General features: G+C 62.5%; 2 protein-coding genes across 2 annotated transcripts; both read right to left on the bottom strand.

The window, feature by feature from the left end:
* Positions 1-15: 15 nt before the first annotated feature.
* LOC134433760 (basic proline-rich protein-like) lies at positions 16-2202 on the bottom strand. Its single transcript, XM_063182472.1, has 2 exons — positions 922-2202; positions 16-231 (listed from the first exon to the last, which is right to left on the bottom strand). The coding sequence occupies exons 1-2, from the start codon at positions 2200-2202 to the stop codon at positions 16-18; spliced, it is 1497 nt and encodes a 498-aa protein (XP_063038542.1).
* On the bottom strand, positions 2178-20594 carry MARK4 (microtubule affinity regulating kinase 4). The gene is made up of 18 exons (XM_063182471.1): positions 20544-20594; positions 18968-19198; positions 17804-17857; positions 17545-17593; positions 16466-16531; positions 15162-15232; positions 14571-14627; positions 12569-12805; positions 10975-11094; positions 9120-9219; positions 8931-9040; positions 7372-7534; positions 6490-6749; positions 5999-6090; positions 4935-5228; positions 3357-3436; positions 2395-2439; positions 2178-2266 (listed from the first exon to the last, which is right to left on the bottom strand). The coding sequence occupies exons 1-18, from the start codon at positions 20592-20594 to the stop codon at positions 2202-2204; spliced, it is 2145 nt and encodes a 714-aa protein (XP_063038541.1). The 3' UTR covers positions 2178-2201.
* Positions 20595-22443: the final 1849 nt, after the last annotated feature.

Genomic DNA, 22443 nt, shown 5'->3' with positions numbered 1-22443 from the left:
CTGGGGGGGCGTGGCCTAACGCCGCGCCGCGCGCTGATTGGCTGCGCGGGGGGGCGTTGGTGCGGCCCCAGGGATCTGATTGGCTGCGCGGCCTGAGGGGGGGGGAGCCGCGCCCCTGATGGGCTCGTGAGGGAATGGTGTGGCCACGCCCACTGAGCCGTTGGGGGCGTTGCGGGGGTTGGCCCCGCCCACAAAATGGCCATATAACGGAATGCATAATGGCCACGCCCCCTAACGGCCATATAAGGGAATACCTGATAGCCACGCCCCCTAAATGGCCATATAAGGGAATATCTAATAGCCACGCCCTAAATGTCCATATAAGGGAATTTAATGTGCCACGCCCACAATGACCGTCCATATAAGGGTGGGTGCTGTGTTGGCCACGCCCCTTGAGTGACATCCGGGGCTCCGCCCACCCCCCAAATTTCCCCACCCCAAATTCCCCAAACCCCGCCCACCACGGAGACCCCCTCAAACCCCGCCCACCACGGGGACCCCATCCCAATTCCCCCCCACCCCAAATTCCCCAAATCCCCCCTCACACTCACACCGTGGGTGGGGGTCCCGAGGTTTATTTTGGGGAGGGGTCGGGGGGGTTTGGGGGGGACAATTCAGGGCAGGAATAACTTAAAAAATGGGGGCGGGGTCTCCGGGGGGGGTGGGCGGGGTCTGGGGGAGGGGGCGGGGCCGTATTTACATCTGTACAAGGTGGGGGGGGGGTTCCAGGTTATTATTGGGGAGGGGTCCCCAAAATGTTGGCACCGGAATTTTGGGGACCCCCCAAAGTCACCCCCGACCAACCACCCACCCCCCCCCCCAAAAAAATGTCCTGGGGGGTCCCAGCGCCGCTGGTCCCGAATTTGGGGAGGGGTCCCGGGGCTGCCGAATCCTTGGGGGGGTCCTGGGGGTCCCAATTGCCCTGGGAGGGGGTCCTGGGGGTCCCAATCTGGGTCTGGGGGGGGGTCCTGGGGGGTCCCGGTGCTGCTGCCGGTGTTGAGGGGGGGGTCCCCCGGGCTGGTTCTGGGGGTCCTGGGGGAGTCCTGGGGGTCCCAATCCTGGTTTTGGGGGGTCCCAATCTGGGTCTGGGGGGTCCTGGTCCCGTTCTGGGGGTCCCAGTCTGGTTTTGAGGGGGTCCCGGGGGGTCCTGGTCTGGTTCTGGGGGGGGGTTCCAGTCTCATTCCGGGGGTCCCCATGTCGTTCTGGGGGTCCTGGGGGGTCCCAGGGGTCCCGATCCAGCTCTAGGGTCCCAGCCTCGTTTTTGGGGGGGTCCCGAGGCAGCTCTGGGGGTCCCGTTCTGGTTCTGGGGGTCCCGGTCTCGATCTTGGGGGGGTCCTGGGGGTCCTGATCCAGTTCCAGGGGTCCCGCTCCGATCCCGGTCTCCTTCTCGGGGGGTCTCGAGGGGGGTCCTGGTCCGGTTCTGAGGGTCCCGGGGGGGGGGGGGTCCTGATCCAGTTCTGGGGGTCCCAAGGCAGCTCCGGGGGTCCCCATCTTGTTCTTGGGGGGGTCCCGGGGTGGTCCTGACCCAGTTCGGGGGTCCCGGGTTCCTTCTTGGGGGGGTCCTGGTTCCGGTTCTGGGAGCCCCGGAGGGGTCTCGGGGGTCCCAATCTCGTTCTTTGGGGGGGGTCCCCGATGCAGCTCCGGGGGTCCCGTTCTGGTTCTGGGGGTCCCGGTCCAGCTCTGGGGGTCCTGGTCCAGTTCCAGAGGGTCCTGGGTGGGGGGTCCCGGTCCTGGGTGGGGGTCCTGTTCTGGTTCTGGGGGTCCCAATGCAGCTCTGGGGGTCCCGATGCAGCTCCGGGGGTCCCGTTCCGGTTCTGGGGGTCCTGGCCCGGTTCCGGGGGGTCCCGGGTGGGGGTCCCGGTCCAGTTCCAGAGGGTCCTGGGTGGGGGTCCCGGTCCTGGGTGGGGGGTCCCGGTCCTGGGTGGGGGTCCTGTTCTGGTTCTGGGGGTCCCAATGCAGCTCCGGGGGTCCGTTCTGGTCTGGGGGTCCCAGTCCGGTTCCAGGGGGTCCCGGGTGGGGGTCCCGGTCTTGATCTTGGGGGGTCCCGTTCTGGTTCTGGGGGTCCCGATGCAGCTCCGGGGGGTCCCGTTCCGGTTCTGGGGGTCCTGGCCCGGTTCCGGGGGGTCCCGGGTGGGGGTCCCAGGGGTGGATGGGAATTGGGGGGGGGGGGGTCCCGAAGGAGCCCCTCGCCCCCCCCCCCATCACAGCCCCCCCCCCCTCGGAGCAGCCGGGGGCGGCTTCCGCTTGATCCCCAGGTAGATGGCAACTGGGGGGGGGGGGGAGGGGACAGGTGAGACCGGGGGGGGGGGGGGGGGGGGGGGGGGGGGTCCCCAAATATGGGGAGGGGTCCCCAAATATGGGGAGGGGGGATGGGGGGAGAGGGGCGGGACCCACCTTGTGAGCGCAGGTCCCCCGACTCCCGCAGGTTGGTCTGCGACCCTGGGGAGGGGGCACAAAGGTGGGGAGGGGGTCAGACAGAGGGGGGGGTGCGACCCCCAAACCCCCCCACCCCCAAAAAAAATCCTATTTAAAAAAAAAAAAAAAAAAAAAAAAAAAAGCCCCCAAAAACTCCCAGAAAAAAAATATATTAAAAAAACGCTAAAATAGAAAAAATAAAATAAAATTTAAAAATCCAACCTCCCCTCAAAAGCCCCCCCAAAAATTAAAAAAAAAAAAAAAAATCCCCCCAAAACCCCCACACAAATATATTAAAAAAACCACTAAAATATAAAAAATAAAATTTAAAAATACAACCTCCCACCAAAACCCCCCCCAAAAAAAACCTACAAAAATAATAAAAAAAAATACCCCAAAAACTCCCCCACACAAATATATTAAAAACCACTGAAATATAAAAAATAAAATTTAAAAATACAACCTCCCACCAAAAACCCCTACAAAAATAATAAAAAAAAAAATCCCCAAAAACTCCCCCACACAAATATATTAAAAAACCGCTAAAATATAAAAAAATAAAATAAAATTTAAAAATCCAACCTCCCCCCAAACCCCCCCCCCCAAAAAAACACCCACAAAAATAAAAAAGAAATCCCCCCAAAACCCCCCCACAAATATATTATAGGTGTGTCCCAGGTGTGCCCAGGTGTGTCCAGGTGTGTCCCAGGTGTGCCCAGATGTATCCCCAGATGTATCCCCAGGTGTATCCCCAGGTGTCCCCAGGTGTCCCCAGGTGTGTCCCAGGTGTCCCCAGGTGTCCCCAGGTGTCCCCAGGTGTACCCAGGTGTGCCCAGGTGTACCCAGGTGTGTCCCAGGTGTCCCAGATGTATCCCCAGGTGTATCCCCAGGTGTCCCCAGGTGTCCCCAGGTGTGCCCAGGTGTGCGCAGGTGTCACTCACGGATTTTGGTGGCTCCGGGGCCGGGCGTGGCCGAGACGCAGCGATTGGAGCTCTGCCGGCGGGAGGGGTCAAGGGACACCCTGGGCAGGTGAGAGAACAGGTGAGAGAACAGGTGAGGGACAGGTGAGGGACAGGTGTGCCAGGTGTGCCCAGGTGTGCCAGGTGCGCTCGCCTGCGGCTCAGTTTCGAGGTGATCTTGCTCAGGTGTGCCCAGGTGTATCCCAGGTGTGTTTAACCCCCCCAGGTGTGCCCAGGTGTGCCCCTCACCTGCGGCTCAGTTTCGAGGTGATCTTGCTCAGGTGTGCCCAGGTGTATCCCAGGTGTGTTTAACCCCCCCAGGTGTATCCCAGGTGTATTTTTAGGTGCCCCCAGGTGTGCCCAGGTGTGCCCCTCACCTGCGGCTCAGTTTCGAGGTGATCTTGCCCAGGTGTGCCCAGGTGTATCCCAGGTGTGTTTAACCCCCCCCCAGGAGCCCCCAGGTGTATCCCAGGTGTGTTTAACCCCCCCAGGTGTATCCCAGGTGTGTTTAACCCCCCCCAGGTGTATCCCAGGTGTGCCAGGTGCGCTCACCTGCGGCTCAGTTTCGAGGTGATCTTGCCCAGGTGTGCCCAGGTGTATCCCAGGTGTGTTTAACCCCCCCCAGGAGCCCCCAGGTGTATCCCAGGTGTGTTTAACCCCCCCAGGTGTGCCCAGGTGTATTTTTAGGTGCCCCCAGGTGTGCCCAGGTGTGCCCCTCACCTGCGGCTCAGTTTCGAGGTGATCTTGCTCAGGTGTGCCCAGGTGTATCCCAGGTGTGTTTAACCCCCCCCCAGGAGCCCCCAGGTGTATCCCAGGTGTGTTTAACCCCCCCAGGTGTATCCCAGGTGTGTTTAACACCCCCAGGTGTGCCCAGGTGTGCCCCTCACCTGCGGCTCAGTTTCGAGGTGATCTTGCTCAGGTGTGCCCAGGTGTATCCCAGGTGTGTTTAACCCCTCCAGGTGCCCCCAGGTGTGCCCCTCACCTGCGGCTCAGTTTCGAGGTGATCTCGCTCAGGTGTGCCCAGGTGTATCCCAGGTGTGTTTAACCCCCCCCCAGGTGTATCCCAGGCGTGTTTAACCCTCCCAGGTGTATCCCAGGTGTATTTTTAGGTGCCCCCAGGTGTGCCCCTCACCTGCGGCTCAGTTTCGAGGTGATCTCGCTCAGGTGTGCCCAGGTGTATCCCAGGTGTGTTTAACCCCCCCCAGGTGTATCCCAGGTGTGCCAGGTGCGCTCACCTGCGGCTCAGTTTCGAGGTGATCTTGCCCAGGTGTGCCCAGGTGTATCCCAGGTGTGTTTAACCCCCCCCAGGAGCCCCCAGGTGTATCCCAGGTGTGTTTAACCCCCCCAGGTGTGCCCAGGTGTATTTTTAGGTGCCCCCAGGTGTGCCCAGGTGTGCCCCTCACCTGCGGCTCAGTTTCGAGGTGATCTTGCTCAGGTGTGCCCAGGTGTATCCCAGGTGTGTTTAACCCCCCCAGGTGCATCCCAGGTGTGTTTAACCCCCCCGGGTGTGCCCAGGTGTATTTTTAGGTGCCCCCAGGTGTGCCCAGGTGTGCCCCTCACCTGCGGCTCAGTTTCGAGGTGATCTTGCTCAGCAGCGTCGCCGTGGGGCGGGGCCGGGGGGAGGAGGCGGCGCTGGGCGGGGGCGGGGGCGAGGCGGGGGGCGGAGCTCCCGAGGCCCCGCCCCCCCGGCGGCTCCCGGCGGTCCCGGTTCCGGTTCCGGTTCCGGCCCCGCCCCCTCCGTGGAAGGTGCTGCGGGCGGAGCAGCCGCGGGCCAGGTGCGCCAGGTGGGCCCCGCCCAGGTGAGCCCCGCCCAGCGAGTGGCTGGAGGGGGAGGGCGGGGGGCGGGACGGCAGGCTGGGGGGAGAGTGACGTCATCGGTGATGTCATCGGTGACGTCACACACGGGTGACGTCGCACACGGGTGACATCACGGGTGAGCCCCGCCCAGGTGAGCCCCGCCCAGGGAGTGGCTGGAAGGGGAGGGCGGGACGGCAGGCCGGGGAGAGAGTGACGTCATTGGTGACGTCAGAGGTGACGTCATACTGGTAGCATCACAGGTGACATCACAGGTGAGACTTGCAGGTAAACGTTACAGCTGACACACACAGGTGACGTCAACGGTGACGTCAGAGGTGATGTCACACAGGTGGCATCACAGGTGACATCAGACACAACCACAGGTGACGTCACGCTGACAGGTGACATCATACACACACGTGACCTCACAGGTGACGTCACGGGTGATGTCACACACAGGTGACCCCACCCCCCAGCCCCATACTGGGAGGGGCACAGGTGGCACTGGGGCGATTCTGCGTGAATTTTGGGTGAATTTTGGGAGGGATTTGGGCTATTTCAGGTGCGCCCAGGTGTGCCCAGGTGTGCCCGCCTCACCTGTCCTTGCTGTTGGGCACCACCAGGTGGGTTTGGGGTGATTTTGGGGTGATTTTGGGTGGATTTGGGGGTGATTTCAGGTGTGCCCAGGTGTGCCCAGGTGTGCCAGCCTCACCTGTCCTTGCCGTTGGGCACCACCAGGTGGGTTTGGGGTGATTTTGGGGTGATTTTGGGTGGATTTGGGGGTGATTTCAGGTGTGCCCAGGTGTGCCCAGGTGTGCCCGCCTCACCTGTCCTTGCCGTTGGGCAGCAGCAGGTGCCGCTCCCCGCCCGAGCACACGTAGGTGTTCCTGCGGCCCATCACGCTGGGGGGCACGTGGGGCTGGGGGGGCACGGGGGGCACCTCAGCTCACCTGAGCTCACCTGCGGCCACAGGTGTGCCCAGGTGCCCCCCCAGGTACCCCCCAGATGTGTGCCCAGGTATCCCCAGCCCTTCCAGGTGCCCCCAGGTGTGCCCAGGTGTGTTCCCAGGTATCCCCAGGTATTCCCACCCTCTCTAGGTGTGCCCAGGTGTCTGCCCAGGTGTATCACAGGTGCCCCCAGGTGTGTGCCCAGGTGTGTAACCCCCCAGGTGTGTGCCCAGGTGTGCCCCCAGGTGTGTAACCCCCCAGGTGTGTAACCCCCCAGGTGTGTGCCCAGGTGCCCCCAGGTGTGTGCCCAGGTGTGTAACCCCCCAGGTGTGTGCCCAGGTGTGTACCCAGGTGTGCCCAGGTGTGCCCACCTGTCCGTCCAGGTGCCTCTCGGGGATCTCGGCCTTGTTGGGGTTGTGGGCGCTGCTGACCAATGGGCTGCAGGGAGGGGGGAGGGGCGGCCCGGCCCCTCCCCCACCGCCCCTCCCCCCCCCTCCTCCGGAGCCCCTCCTGGGGGGCGGGGCCACGCCCCCGGCCACGCCCCCGGCCACGCCCAGCTCCGAGGAGGGGGGAGGGGCGGCCGAGGGGGGGCTGCGGCGGGGGGGAGGGGCGGCCGAGGGGGCGGGGCCACCTGCGGGGTCAAAGAGGGGTCACGGAGGGGTCACGACCCCTCAGGACCCCCCCCCCCCCAATGTCCCCAAATATCACAAAATGTCCAAAAATATCCCCAAAATGTCCCCAATGCCCCCAAGTGTCCCAAAATGTCCCCAAATGTCCCCGATGCCCCCAAAGTCCCCAATGTCCCCCCAATGTCCCAGATGTCCCCAAATGTCCCCAGTCCCCCTATCCCCCCAATGTCCCCAATGTCCCCATTAATGTCCCCAATCCCCCCCAATGTCCCCATTAATGTCCCCCAGTGTCCCCAATCCACCCCAATGCCCCCCATTGTCCCCAATGTCCCCAATCCCCCCCAGTGTCCCCATTAATGTCCCCAACCTCCCTGATGTCCCCAATGCCCCCAATGCCCCCAATGCCCCCAATGTCCCCAATGTCCCCCATTGTCCCCAATCCCCCGATGCCCCCAATGTCCCCATTAATGTCCCCACTCCCCCCCATTGTCCCCAATGTCCCCAATCCCCCCCAGTGTCCCCATTAATGTCCCCAATCCCCCCGATGCCCCCCAATGTCCCCAATCCCCCCCATTGTCCCCAATCCCCCCCGATGTCCCCAGTGTCCCCGTTGGTGTCACTCACAGAAGTCGCTGTGCCGCCGCTGCCGGTGGTGGCCGCCCCCGCGCTGTCCCTTGCCGCCGTGCGATGTCCCCGACGACGTCCCCGACTTGGTGGCACCGTTGGGAGCCTCGGCCGAGCCCCGGGGCCGCGACAGGGACAGGGACAGCGAGGGGCCACCCTCGGGCTGCCACCAAGGGGACACAGTGTCACCGACAGGGCCACAGTGTCACCAACGGGGCCACAGTGTCACCAAGGACAGGGACAGGGACAGCAAGGGGCCACCCTCGGGCTGCCACCGACGGGGCCACAGTGCCACCGACAGGGCCACCAGGGCCATCGTCACCCACCCAGGGACAGGGACAGCGAGGGGCCACCCTCGGGCTGCCACCAAGGGGACACAGTGTCACCGATAGGGCCACAGTGTCACCAACGGGGCCGTTGTCACCCACCCAGGGACAGGGACAGCGAGGGGCCACCCTCAGGCTGTCACCGACGGGGCCACAGTGTCACCGATAGGGCCACCAGGGCCATTGTCACCCACCCCGGTGCCACCCTCGGGGTCACAGTGTCACCAAGGACAGGGACAGGGACAGCGAGGGGCCACCCTCGGGCTGCCACCGACGGGGACACAGTGTCACCACCGGGGCCACAGTGTCACCAACGGGGCCATTGTCACCCACCCAGGGACAGGGACAGCGAGGGGCCACCCTCAGGCTGTCACCGACGGGGCCACAGTGCCACCAGGGCCATTGTCACCCACCTCGGTGCCACCCTCGGGGTCACAGTGTCACCAAGGACAGGGACAGGGACAGCGAGGGGCCACCCTCGGGCTGCCACCGACGGGGACACAGTGTCACCGATAGGGCCACCAGGGCCATTGTCACCCACCCAGGGACAGGGGGCCATAGTGTCACCAATGTCCCCAATGCCCCCAATGTCCTCAATGTTCCCAATGTCCCCCCAATGTCCCCAATGCCCCCAATGTCCCCCCAATGTCCCCAATCCCCCAATGTCCCCAATGTCACCCCCATGCCCCCAGTGTCCCCAATGTCACCCCAGTGTCCCCAGTGTCCCCAATGCCCCCAATGTCCCCCCAGTGTCACCCACCTCTCCGTGCCGCCCCAGCAGCAGGTACGTGGCCGTGTCCCCAATGTCCCCAATGTCCCCAGTGTCCCCAATGTCCCCAGTGTCCCCAATGTCCCCAATGTCCCCCCAATGCCCCCAATGTCCCCAATGTCACCCCAATGCCCCCAGTGTCCCCAATGCCCCCAATGTCCCCAATGTCCCCCCAATGCCCCCAATCCCCCCAATGCCCCCAATCCCCCCAATGTCCCCAGTGTCCCCAATGTCCCAAGTGTCCCCAGTGCCCCCAATGTCATCCCAATGTCCCCAATGTCCCCGATGTCCCCAATCCCCCCAATGTCCCCAATGTCCCCAATGTCCCCAGTGTCCCCAATGTCCCCCCAGTGTCCCCAGTGTCACCCACCTCTCCGTGCTGCCCCAGCAGCAGGTACGTGGCCGTGTCCCCAATGTCACCCCAGTGTCCCCAATGTCCCCAATGTCCCCCCAGTGTCACCCACCTCTCCGCGCCGCCCCAGCAGCAGGTACGTGGCCGTCACCTCGTTGTACTTGTGGGTGCTCAGCGCCTCCTTGATCTCCTCCCGCGTGTAGCCCATGCCCACCATCACCTCTGCGGGGACAGCGGCGTCACCGACGTCCCCGGGGCAATGTCCCCCGGGCGCCACCCCTGCCCCCCGGTGTCCCCTCACCGATGCGTTTGGTGTCCCCAAAGTCCTCCTGGGGCTCCGTGTAGGGCGTCAGCTCGTCGCCCTCGTAGCCGATGTTGATCCACTTGTCCTTCATGATTTGCTGTTTGGGGGACATTGGGGACATTGGGGGACATTGGGGACAATGGGGGACAATGGGGGGATTGGGGACATTGGGGACACTGGGGGGATTGGGGACATTGGGGGCATTGGGGACACTGGGGGGTTTGGGGACATTGGGGGCATTGGGGACACTGGGGACATTGGGGGCATTGGGGACATTGGGGGCATTGGGGACATTGGGGACATGGGGGACAATGGGGGACACTGGGGACATTGGGAACACTGGGGACACTGGGGGGATTGGGGACACTGGGGGGATTGGGGACATTGGGGACAATGGGGGACACTGGGGACATTGGGGACACTGGGGGGACACTGGGGACATTGGGGACACTGGGGGACATTGGGAACACTGGGGACATTGGGGACATTGGGGGCATTGGGGACACTGGGGGGACATTGGGGACATTGCTGACATTGGAGGACACTGGGGACATTGTGGGCATCAGGGACATTGGGGACATTGGGGGACATTGGGGACACTGGGGGCATGGGGGGACATTGGGGACATTGGGGGGACATTGGGGGGACATTGGGGGGAAAGGGGGACCCAGGCGCCACCACAGGGGACAGGGACAAAACCCCTCAAAACTGCCCCAAACCGCCCCAAAACCCCCTCAAAATCCCTGCCAGGAGCCCCCACTCCCTGCCAGAACTCCCCAAAACTGCCCCAAAACTGCCCCAAATCCCTCAAACTGCCCCAAAACTGCCCCAAAACTGCCCCAAATCCCTCAAACTGCCCAAAAACTGCCCCAAATCCTCAAACTGCCCCAAAACTGCCCCAAAACTGGCCCAAATCCCTCAAACTGCCCCAAATCCCTCAAACTGCGCCAAAACTGCCCCAAATCCCTCAAACTGCCCCAAAACTGCCCCAAATCCCTCAAACTGCCCCAAAACTCCTCAAACTGCCCCAAAACCCCCTCTGATCCCCTCAAACTGCCCCAAAACCCCCTCTGATCCCCTCAAACTGCCCCAAAACCCCCTCTGATCCCCTCAAACTGCCCCAGAACCCCCTCTGATCCCCTCAAACTGCCCCAAAACCCCCTCTGATCCCCTCAAACTGCCCCAAAACCCCCTCTGATCCCCTCAAACTGCCCCAAAACCTCCTCTGATCCCCCCAAACTGCCCCAAAACCCCCTCTGATCCCCTCAAACTGCCCCAAAACCTCCTCTGATCCCCCCAAACTGCCCCAAAACCCCCTCTGATCCCCTCAAACTGCCCCAAAACCTCCTCTGATCCCCTCAAACTGCCCCAGACCCCTCGTGGGGACCCCCCGGTACCTCGAGGGTGCAGCGCTTGGCGGGGCTGAGCACCAGGAAGCGCCGCAGGATGCTCCCGCAGCCCCAAATCCCCCCAAAATCACCACAAAATCACCCCAAAACCCCCTCAAACTGCCCCAAATCCCCCAAAATCACCCCAAAATCACCCCAAAACCCCCTCAAACTGCCCCAAATCCCCCCAAAATCACCCCAAAATCACCCCAAAACCCCCTCAAACTGCCCCAAATCCCCCCAAAATCACCCCAAATCCCCCCCAGACTCCTCTGGGGACCCCCCAAATCCCCCGGTACCTCGAGGGTGCAGCGCTTGGCGGGGTTGAGCACCAGGAAGCGCCGCAGGATGCTCCCGCAGCCCAAATCCCCCCCAAAATCACCCCAAAATAACCCCAAAATCCCCCCAAATCCCCCTCAAATCCCCCCCAGACCCCTCTGGGGACCCCCCGAGCCCCCCAATACCTCGAGGGTGCAGCGCTTGGCGGGGTTGAGCACCAGGAAGCGCCGCAGGATGTTCTCGCAGTCCGTGGACATGTAGAAGGGCACGCGGTACTTGCCCCGCAGCACGCGCTCCCGCAGCTCCTGGGGGGTCACACGGGGTCACCCGGGGTCACACGGGGTCACCGGGGTGAGTCAGGGTCATCTGGGGTCACCCGGGGTCAGTCGTGGTCGGTTGGGGTCAGTCAGGGACACAGGGGACGCCTGGGGTCAGTCAGGGTCACCGGGGTCAGTTGCGGTCGGTCGGGGTCAGTTGGGGTCATCTGGGGTCACTGGGGTCAGCTGGGGTCACTCGGGGTCAGTCGGGGTCACTCAGGGAACCCGGGGTCAGCCGGGGTCAGCTGAGGTCACTCCGGGTCAGTGACCGTGCAGTGACCAGGAGGTGACCACGGGCACAGTGACCAGAAGGTGACCACAGGTGACGATCACCACACTGACCAGATGACCCCAAGCTCCAGCCACAGCCCCTTGGGGTCACAGCAGGTGACCAAGGAGTATCAAGACCGAGTGACCAGGAGGTGACCACAAGCACCAGGAGGTGACAGCAAGTGACCAAACAGTGACCAGGAGGTGACCACGAGTTCCCAGCGGTCACCTTGAGGTTGTGTCCGTCGAAGGGCAGCGAGCCGCTGACCAGCATGTAGAGGATGACCCCCAGGCTCCAGATGACCACGCAATGACCACGCATGACCACACAATGACCTCACAAAGACCACGCAATGACCACGCAATGACCCAACAATGACCACGCAACGACCCAACAATGACCACACAATGACCACACAATGACCACGCAATGACCCAACAATGACCACGCAATGACCACGCAATGACCCAACAATGACCACGCAACGACCCAACAATGACCACACAATGACCACACAATGACCACGCAATGACCCAACAATGACCACGCAATGACCACGCAATGACCGAACAATGACCAAACAATGACCCAACAATGACCACGCAATGACCAAACAATGACCACGCAATGACCAAACAATGACCACGCAATGACCACACAATGACCACGCAATGACCACACAATGACCCAACAATGACCATGCAATGACCACACAATGACCACAGAATGACCACACAATGACCACGCAACGACCCAACAATGACCACGCAATGACCAAACAATGACCACGCAATGACCCAACAATGACCACGCAATGACCACGCAATGACCACACAATGACCCAACAATGACCACGCAATGACCGAACAATGACCAAACAATGACCCAACAATGACCACGCAATGACCACGCAATGACCACGCAATGACCCAACAATGACCACACAATGACCACGCAACGACCCAACAATGACCACGCAATGACCCAACAATGACCACGCAATGACCGAACAATGACCAAACAATGACCCAACAATGACCACGCAATGACCGAACAATGACCAAACAATGACCCAACAATGACCACACAATGACCACGCAACGACCCAACAATGACCACGCAATGACCCAACAATGACCACGCAACGACCCAGCAATGACCAGGAGGTGACCACGAGTTCCCAGCGGTCACCTTGAGGTTGTGCCCGTCGAAGGGCAGCGAGCCGCTGACCAGCGTGTAGAGGATGACCCCCAGGCTCCAGATGTCCACCTCGGGCCCGTCGTACTTCTTGCCCTGGAAGAGCTCGGGGGCGGCGTAGGGCGGCGAGCCGCAGAACGTGTCCAGCTTGGAGCCGCGCGAGAACTCGTTGCTGAAGCCGAAATCGGCGATCTTGATGTTGGCGTCGGCGTCCAGCAGCAGGTTCTCGGCCTGGGGACGTTTGGGGACAATGACATTGGGACAGGGACACCGCCAGAGGGACAGGGACACTGGGATGGGGACACTGGGATGGGATCTCGGTGTTGGTGTCCAGCAGCAGGTTCTCGGCCTGGGGACATTTGGGGACAATGACATTGGGACAGGGACACCGCCAGAGGGACAGGGACACTGGGACAGGGACACTGAGATGGGATCTTGGTGTTGGCGTCGGCGTCCAGCAGCAGGTTCTCGGCCTGGGGACATTTGGGGACATTCGGGACATCATGAGGGACATGGGGACATTGGGATGGGGACAGGGACACTGGGATGGGGACACTGGGATGGGGACACTGGGATGGGATCTTGGTGTTGGTGTCCAGCAGCAGGTTCTCAGCCTGGGGACATTTGGGGACATCATGAGGGACATGGGGACATTGGGACGGGGACAGGGACACTGGGATGGGGACACTGGGATGGGATCTCGGTGTTGGTGTCCAGCAGCAGGTTCTGGGCCTGGGGACATCAGTGGGGACATTGGGGACATCATCAGGGACATGGGGACACTGGGATGGGGACAGGGACACTGGGATGGGATCTTGGTGTTGGCATTGGTGCCCAGCAGCAGGTTCTGGGCCTGGGGACGTTTGGGGACATCATGAGGGACATGGGGACATTGGGACAGGGGACACTGCCAGAGGGACAGGGACACTGGGATGGGGACAGGGACACTGGGATGGGATCTTGGTGTTGGCGTCCAGCAGCAGGTTCTGGGCCTGGGGACATTTGGGGACATCAGTGGGGACATTGGGGACATCAGTGGGGACAATGACATTGGGACAGGGACACCGCCAGAGGGACAGGGACACTGGGATGGGGACACTGGGATGGGATCTTGATGTTGGCTTTGGTGCCCAGCAGCAGGTTCTCGGCCTGGGGACATTTGGGGACATCATCAGGGACATGGGGACATCAGTGGGGACAATGACATCGGGACAGGGACACTGGGATGGGGACAGGGACACTGGGATGGGATCTTGGTGTTGGTGTCCAGCAGCAGGTTCTGGGCCTGGGGACATTTGGGGACATCATCAGGGACATGGGGACATTGGGACGGGGACAGGGACACTGGGATGGGGACACTGGGATGGGATCTCGATGTTGGCTTTGGTGTCCAGCAGCAGGTTCTGGGCCTGGGGACATCAGTGGGGACATTGGGGACATCATCAGGGACATGGGGACACTGGGATGGGGACAGGGACACTGGGATGGGATCTTGGTGTTGGCGTCGGCGTCCAGCAGCAGGTTCTCGGCCTGGGGACATTTGGGGACAATGACATTGGGACGGGGACAGGGACACTGGGATGGGATCTTGGTGTTGGTGTCCAGCAGCAGGTTCTGGGCCTGGGGACATTTGGGGACATCAGTGGGGACATTGGGGACATCAGTGGGGACAATGACATTGGGACAGGGACACTGGGATGGGGACACTGGGATGGGATCTTGATGTTGGCTTTGGTGTCCAGCAGCAGGTTCTGGGCCTGGGGACATTTGGGGACATCAGTGGGGACATCATGAGGGACATGGGGACAGCAGCACAGGGACACCAGGACACCGGGATGGACACAGGGACAAGGACACCAGGACAGGGACACGGGGACATCGGGATGGGGACAATGCCACCAGGACGGACACTGGAACACCAGGACGGACGCGGGGACGGTGACACCAGGACAGGGACACGTGGTGCCACCCCCGTGTCCCCGGCCCCGTGTCCCACCTTGAGGTCCCTGTGCACGATGTTCTTCTGGTGGCAGTAGTGCACGGCCGAGACGATCTGGGGACACGGGTGGCACTGTCACCGCGGGTCCCCACAGTGGCCCCAACCCGTCCTTCATGTCCCCAAGCCATCCTTGATGTCCCCAAGCCCCCCCGTGACGTCCCCAACCCATCCCTGATGTCCCCAACCCCTCACAGATGTCCCCAAAACTCTCCAGAATGTCCCCAACCCATCCTTGATGTCCCCAAGCCCTCACAGATGTCCCCAAGCCATCCCTGATGTCCCCAAATCTCTCCAAAATGTCCCCAAACCTCCCTGATGTCCCCAACCCATCCCTGATGTCCCCAACCCCTCACAGATGTCCCCAAAACTCTCCAGAGTGTCCCCAACCCATCCCTGATGTCCCCAAGCCCTCACAGATGTCCTCAACCCCTCAGAGATGTCCCCAACCCATCCCTGATGTCCCCAAATCTCTCCAAAATGTCCCCAAACCCCCTCAGGATGTCCCCAACCCATCCCTGATGTCCCCAAGCCCCCCGGGATGTCCCCAAACCCCCCAAAATGTCCCCGAACCCCCCAAAATGTCCCCACCTGTCTGAACTTGGCCCGCGCCTCCTTCTCCTTCATCCTCCCGTGGGACACCAGGTAATCGAACACCTCACCTGGGGGGGGACACACCTGGGTGAGGACACCCCAAAATATCCCCAAAAATACCCAAAAACATCCGCAAAATATCATCCCAAATATCCCTCAAAAACTCCCAAAATATCCCCAAAACATCATCCCAAATATCCCTCAAAAACTCCCAAAATATCCCCAAAATATCATCCCAAATATCCCTCAAAAACTCCCAAAATATCATCCAAAATATCATCCCAAAATATCCTCCCAAAAATCCCCCCAAATCCACAGCAGGTAATCGAACACCTCACCTGGGGGGACACACACAGAGGGATCTTGGTGTCCCCAGGTGTCCCCAAAGCCCCACCAGGTGTCCCCAATGTCCCCCCAGGTGTCAGTCTTGGTGTCCCCAGGTGTGTCTCAGGTGTCCCCAGGTGTCCCCAAGGTGTCAGTCTTGGTGTCCCCAGGTGTCCCCAGGTGTGTCTCAGGTGTCTCAGGTGTCCCCAGGTGTGTCTCAGGTGTCTCAGGTGTCCCCAGGTGTGTCTCAGGTGTCCCCAGGTGTCCCCAAGGTGTCAGTCTTGGTGTCCCCAGGTGTGTCTCAGGCTGTCCCCAGGTGTCCCCAGGTGTGTCTCAGGTGTCCCCAGGTGTCCCCAATGTCCCCCCAGGTGTCAGTCTTGGTGTCCCCAGGTGTGTCTCAGGTGTCCCCAGGTGTCCCCAAGGTGTCAGTCTTGGTGTCCCCAGGTGTCCCCAGGTGTGTCTCAGGTTGTCCCCAGGTGTCCCCAGGTGTGTCTCAGGTGTCTCAGGTGTCCCCAAGGTGTCAGTCTTGGTGTCCCCAGGTGTCCCCAGGTGTCCCCAGTGTCCCCAGGTGTCCCCAGGTGTGTCCCCAGGTGTGTCCCAGGTGTGCCCTCACCTGCGCTGGCGTACTCCATGACCAGGTACAGCGTCTTCTCTGTCCCCAGGTGTCCCCAGGTGTCCCCAAAGCCCCCCCAAGTGTCCCCAGGTGTGTCTCAGGTGTCCCCCAGGTGTCCCCAAAGCCCCCCAAGTGTCCCCAGGTGTGTCTCAGGTGTCCCCCAGGTGTCCCCAAAGCCCCCCCAGGTGTGTCCCAGGTGTGCCCTCACCTGCGCTGGCGTACTCCATGACCAGGTACAGCGTCTTCTCTGTCCCCAGGTGTCCCCAGGTGTCCCCAAAGCCCCCCCAAGTGTCCCCAGGTGTGTCTCAGGTGTCCCCCAGGTGTCCCCAAAGCCCCCCCAGGTGTGTCCCAGGTGTGCCCTCACCTGCGCTGGCGTACTCCATGACCAGGTACAGCGTCTTCTCCGTCTCGATCACCTCAAAGAGCTTCACTGCAACGGGGGGGGGGGGGGGGGGGGACACGGGGGGCGTCAGGGACCCCTCCCCAAATTCTGGGGACCCCTCCCCAAATTACAGAGACCCCTGCCCACCCCTGGGACCCCCTCCCCAAATTCTGGGGACCCCTCCCCAAATTACAGAGACCCCTGCCCAATTCTGGGACCCCTCCCCAATTCCATGACTCCTCCCCATTTTTGGGACCCCCCCTCCCAGGACCCCTCCCCATTTTGGGATCCCTCCCCACCCCCAGGACCCCATTTCGGGGACCCCTCCCCAATTTGAGGACCCCTCCCCATTTCCAGGACCCCATTTCGGGGACCCCTCCCCAATTTGAGGACCCCTCCCCATTTCCAGGACCCCATTTCGGGGACCCCTCCCCAATTCCAGGACCCCATTTCAGGGACCCCTCCCCATTTCTCTCACCGATATTGGGGTGGTTCAGCCCCTTCACGATCCCAACCCCATTTCCAGGACCCCTCCCCAAAATCCAGGGACCCCTCCCCATTTTGGGACCCCTCCCCAAATTCCAGGGACCCCTCCCCATTTCCAGGACCCCATTTTGGGACCCCTCCCCAATTCCAGGACCCCTCCCCAATTTTAGGGACCCCTCCCCATTTCTCTCACCGATATTGGGGTGGTTCAGCCCCTTCACGATCCCAACCCCATTTCCAGGACCCCTCCCCATTTTGGGACCCCTCCCCAAATTCCAGGGACCCCTCCCCATTTCCAGGACCCCATTTTGGGGACCCCTCCCCAATTCCAGGACCCCTCCCCAATTTTAGGGACCCCTCCCCATTTCTCTCACCGATATTGGGGTGGTTCAGCCCCTTCACGATCCCAACCCCATTTCCAGGACCCCTCCCCAAAATCCAGGGACCCCTCCCCATTTTGGGACCCCTCCCCAAATTCCAGGGACCCCTCCCCATTTCCAGGACCCCATTTTGGGACCCCTCCCCAATTCCAGGACCCCTCCCCAATTTTAGGGACCCCTCCCCATTTCTCTCACCGATATTGGGGTGGTTCAGCCCCTTCATGATCCGAACTTCCCGAAAAAGCTGAGGAGGGGGGAAAAGGGTCAGGGGGGGCTGGAGACCCCTCCCCAAACGAGGAGACCCCTCCCCAACTGAGGAGACCCCTCCCCAAACGAGGAGACCCCTCCCCAAACGAGGAGACCCCTCCCCAACTGAGGAGACCCCTCCCCAAACGAGGAGACCCCTCCCCAAACGAGGAGACCCCTCCCCAAAGCCCCCAGGACCCCTCCCCACCTTCTGCAGGCTGGTGGGGTTCAGCTGGGTCTTGTCGATGATTTTGATGGCGACCTGAAATTGGGGAGGGGGCGCTGAGGGGACCCCGGAGACCCCTCCCCAAATTCTCCTGGGATCCCCCGAGACCCCTCCCCAAATTCAGCTGAGACTCCTCCCCAAATTCACCTCATATTGTCCCCAAATTCAGCTGAGACCCCTCCCCAAATTCACCTGAGACCCTCCTGGGACCCCCAAATCCCCCCTGAGCCCCCTCCCACAGTCCTCAATCACCTCATAACCCCCTCCCCAAATGCCTGAGCCCCCTCCCCAAACCCCAAATCCCCCCTGAACCCCCTCAAATCACCCCAAATCCTGCCCGAGCCCCCTCCCCAAAACCCTGAGCCCCCTCCCACAGCCCTCAATCACCTCATAACCCCCTCCCCAAATGCCTGAGCCCCCTCCCACCACCCCAAATCCCCTCTAAGCCCCCGCAAAACCCCCTCAAATCCCCCCAAAACCCCCTCAAATCCCCACTGAGCCCCCTCCCACCACCCCAAATCCCCCCCGAGACCCCCGAAACCCCCTCAAAACCCCCCGAAACCCCCCAAAACCCCCTCAAATCCCCCCAAAACCCCCTCAAAACCCCCTCAAATCCCCCCAAAATCACCTCAAGCCCCCTCCCCAAATCCCAAATCCCCCCTAAACCCCCTCAAATCCCCACTGAGCCCTCTCCCCTCTCCTCAAATCGCCCCATAGCCCCCCCTCCCACCACCCCAAATCCCCCCCGAGACCCCCGAAACCCCCCAAAACCCCCTCAAATCCCCCCAAATCCCCCCTAAACCCCCTCAAATCCCCACTGAGCCCTGTCCCCTCTCCTCAAATCGCCCCATAGCCCCCCCTCCCACCACCCCAAATCCCCCCGAGACCCCCGAAACCCCCTCAAAACCCCCCGAAACCCCCTCAAATCCCCCCAAATTCCCCCAAAACCCCCCAAAATCACCTCAAGCCCCCTCCCCAAATGCCCGGGACCCCCGCCCACCTCTCTGCCGGTGAGCACGTGCCGCGCCAGCCTGACCCTGGCCAAGCTGCCCTCGCCCGTGGTGCCCCAAATGCCCCCCGAGACCCCCAAAACCCCCTCAAATCCCCCCAAAGACCCCTCCCCAAATGCCAGAGACCCCTCCCCACCTCTCTGCCGGTGAGCACGTGCCGCGCCAGCTTGACCTTGGCGAAGTTGCCCTTGCCGATGGTGCGCAGCAGGCGGTAGTTGCCCACGTGGGGAGGGGGCTCCTCGGACCCCCCCCCCAGCGAGTTCCGGCCCCCCCGCGGCGGGGGAGGGGCGGCCCCGGACCCCCGCCCGCACCAAGCGGCCCCGGGGGGAGGGGGCTTGTCGGGGCGGGCGCTGCCCCCCGGGCCCGGCTGTGGGGGGGGGGAGAGATGTGTGAGACCCCTCCCCAAATTAACATATCACTGTGAGACCCCAATTATCACTGCGAGACCCCTCCCCAAATTAATAGAACAGTGAGACCCCAATTATCACTGCGAGACCCCTCCCCAAATTAATAGAACAGTGAGACCCCAATTATCACTGCGAGACCCCTCCCCAAATTAATATATCACTGTGAGACCCCAATTATCACTGCGAGACCCCTCCCCAAGTTAACATATCCCAGTGAGACCCCAATTATCACTGCGAGACCCCTCCCCAAATTAACATATCACTGCGAGACCCCTCCCCAAATTAATAGAACAGTGAGACCCCAATTATCACTGCGAGACCCCTCCCCAAATTAATAGAACAGTGAGACCCCAATTATCACTGCGAGACCCCTCCCCAAATTAACATATCACTGCGAGACCCCTCCCCAAATTAATAGAACAGTGAGACCCCAATTATCACTGCGAGACCCCTCCCCAAATTAACATATCCCAGTGAGACCCCAATTATCACTGTGAGACCCCTCCCCAAATTAACATATCCCAGTGAGACCCCTCCCCAAATTAATATATCACGGTTAGACATTGACCCCAATTATCACTGTGAGACCCCTCCCCAAAATACCACAGAGAGATCCCACACAAAATATCACAGTGAGACCCCTCCCCAAATTAATGTCACTGTGAGACTCTCACTCAAATTATCACTGTGAGACCCCTCCCCGAATTATCACAGTCCCCAATTATCACTGTGAGACCCCTCCCCAAATTATCACAGTCCCCAACTATCGCCGTGAGACCCCTCCCCAAACTAATATCACAGCGAGACCCCTCCCCGAAACACCACAGGGAGATCCCCACACAAAATATCACAGTGAGACCCCTCCCCAGATTATCACAGCCCCCAGTTCAATGTCACAGTGAGACCCCTCCCCAAATTATCACAGCCCCCCAGTTCAATGTCACAGTGAGACCCCTCCCCAGATTATCACAGCCCCCAGTTCAATGTCACAGTGAGACCCCTCCCCAAATGACAATGCCACCCTTGGGACGCCCACCCCAGTTACCCCAGCGAGACCCCCACCCGGATTATGGGGTCACCCCCCGAGACCCCACCCAAAATAATCTCAGGGGGGGTGAGACCCCCACCCAAAAACCCCTGAGACCCCCCCCCCCCCAAAATCTCAGAGTGGGACCCCAGACCCCTCCCGGTGCCCCCGGTGCCCCCCCGGTATCCCCGAGCCCCCTCCCGGTCCCTCCCGGTCCTCCCCGGTCCCCCCCACCCCGGTCAGGCCTACCCCCGTGCGCTCCCCCCTCACGCTCTCACCGTGTCCGCGTTCCGCTCGTTGCCCGCCGCCAGGGCGGAGCGCGAGGACATGGTCCCGGCCCGGGGGGCACCGGAAGGCGGCACCGGGGGGCACCGGAAGGGGCGGTCCCGTTACCGGGGTTGCGGGGGCGGGGGGGGGGGGGGGTCCCGTTCCCGTTGCCGTTACCGGGGGGGCCGGGCCGGGGCGGCCATGGCGGCCATGGCGCCGGAACCGGAAGCGGGGCGGTGACGGAGTGGGCGGGGCTTTGACCGTAAAAGGAGAGCGGTTCTGAGGGCTTGGCCACGCCCACGGAGGGGAGAGGGCCAATCGGGAGGCGGCGTTGCGGCATGGAGACAGATGGGCACGCCCCCTGAGGGGGGCGGGGTTAAAGGAGGGTGGTGAGCGGTGATTGGCTGCGCTCTGGCCAATGGGGAGGGAGAGCGGGGTTTGATGGGCGATTGACGGGGGAGGGGTCACGTGGGGCGGGCGGGGGTCACCTGTGTCACACCTGGGGTCACGTGGGGGTCACCTGTGTCACACCTGGGGTCACGTGGGGTCACCTGTGGGGTCACCTGTGGGGTCACCCAGATCGCCTCCCTGTCACACCTGGGGTCACCCGTGTCACACCTGGGGTCACCCGTGTCACACCTGAAGCCATCTGTGCCACCTGTGTCACCCTCGAGGCCACCTGCGTCACTCGTGTCACCTCCGTGTCGCACCTGTGTCACACCTGTGTCACCTGTGGGGTCACGTGGGGCACACCTGGGGTCACCCGCGTCACACCTGGGGTCGCCTGTGTCACCCACGCCCCCTCCCAGGTGTCACCGCGGTTCCATCCCGGCGTCCCCAGGGCCCCGTTCCGGTGTCCCTGCTGTCCCCACTGTCCCCTCCCCGCTGTCCCCTCCCGGTCCCCGCTGTCCCCTCCGTGTGCCCAATGTCCCCACACTGTCCCCGGGGTCCCCTCTCGCCGTCCCCTGGCTCCCATCCCGCTGTCCCCGCTGTCCCCGCTGTCCCCACTGTCCCCACTGTCCCCATCCCGGTGTCCCCTCCCCGCTGTCCCCTCCCGGTCCCCGCTGTCCCCTCCCGGTCCCCCCCGTGTCCCCCCTCCCCGGAGCGGAACCGGGGCTGACCCTGCCCGGCCGGGGAGGCCCCTCCGGGGCGGCGCTTCCTCAGGAAACGCGGGCAGCGGCCACGGTGTCACCGCAGCGCAGCCAGTGTCACCAGTGTCACCGCAGCCACCGCCGGTGTCACCGCAGCGCAGCCAGTGTCACCAGTGTCACCGCAGCCACCGCCGGTGTCACCGCTGCCGCCACCGCTAAAGCCGCCGGAGCCACCGGTGTCACCACAGCCACCGCCGGTGTCACCACAGCCGCTCCCGGTGCCCCCGGACCCCCGCGCCGCTCCCGGGGGTCTCCGTCCTCCCGCTCTGCTGCGTCCCCTCCGTGTCCCCTCCGTGTCCCCTCCGTGTCCCCTCGGTGTCCCCTCCGCTGTCCCCCTCGCTGTCCCCCCGGTGTCCCCTCGCTGTCCCCTCGCTGTCCCCCTCGCTGTCCCCCCGGTGTCCCCTCGCTGTCCCCTCGGTGCCATCCCCGCTGTCCCCTCGCTGTCCCCTCCGTGTCCCCCTCGGTGTCCTCTCGCTGTCCCCCCGGTGCCATCCCCGGTGTCCCCTCGGTGTCCCCCTCGCTGTCCCCTCGCTGTCCCCTCGGTGCCATCCCCGCTGTCCCCTCGGTGTCCCCTCGGTATCTCCGGTGTCCCCTCGGTGTCCCCTCGCTGTCCCCTCGGTGCCATCCCCGCTGTGCCCCCGGTGTCCCCCCGATCCCCCCGGTGCCATCCCCGCTGTCCCCTCGGTGCTATCCCCGCTGTCCCCTCCGCTGTCCCCTCGCTGTCCCCTCCGCTGTCCCCCCGGTGTCCCCCCGATCCCCC

The sequence above is a fragment of the Melospiza melodia genome, unplaced genomic scaffold (assembly GCF_035770615.1).
Source record: "Melospiza melodia melodia isolate bMelMel2 unplaced genomic scaffold, bMelMel2.pri scaffold_246, whole genome shotgun sequence".
NCBI classification, from domain to species: Eukaryota; Metazoa; Chordata; class Aves; order Passeriformes; family Passerellidae; genus Melospiza; species Melospiza melodia.
This window is presented reverse-complemented; position numbering and strand designations above follow the sequence as displayed.

Bases quoted from the DNA above. Each gene is read 5' to 3' on its own strand.
- LOC134433760 (XM_063182472.1), bottom strand. From the start codon at position 2,202: ATGGGGGGGGGGGCGAGGGGCTCCTTCGGGACCCCCCCCCCCCCAATT. The intron at 232-921 runs GCAATTGGGACC...TATGGCCGTTAG, and splicing joins CCCCAGGACCCCCTCCCAGG to GGGGCGTGGCCATTATGCAT.
- MARK4 (XM_063182471.1), bottom strand. From the start codon at position 20,594: ATGTCCTCGCGCTCCGCCCTGGCGGCGGGCAACGAGCGGAACGCGGAC. The intron at 12,806-14,570 runs GTGGGACACGGG...AAACGTCCCCAG, and splicing joins TCGTGCACAGGGACCTCAAG to GCCGAGAACCTGCTGCTGGA. The intron at 2,267-2,394 runs GTGGGTCCCGCC...CCCCCCCCCCAG, and splicing joins GGGGGACCTGCGCTCACAAG to TTGCCATCTACCTGGGGATC.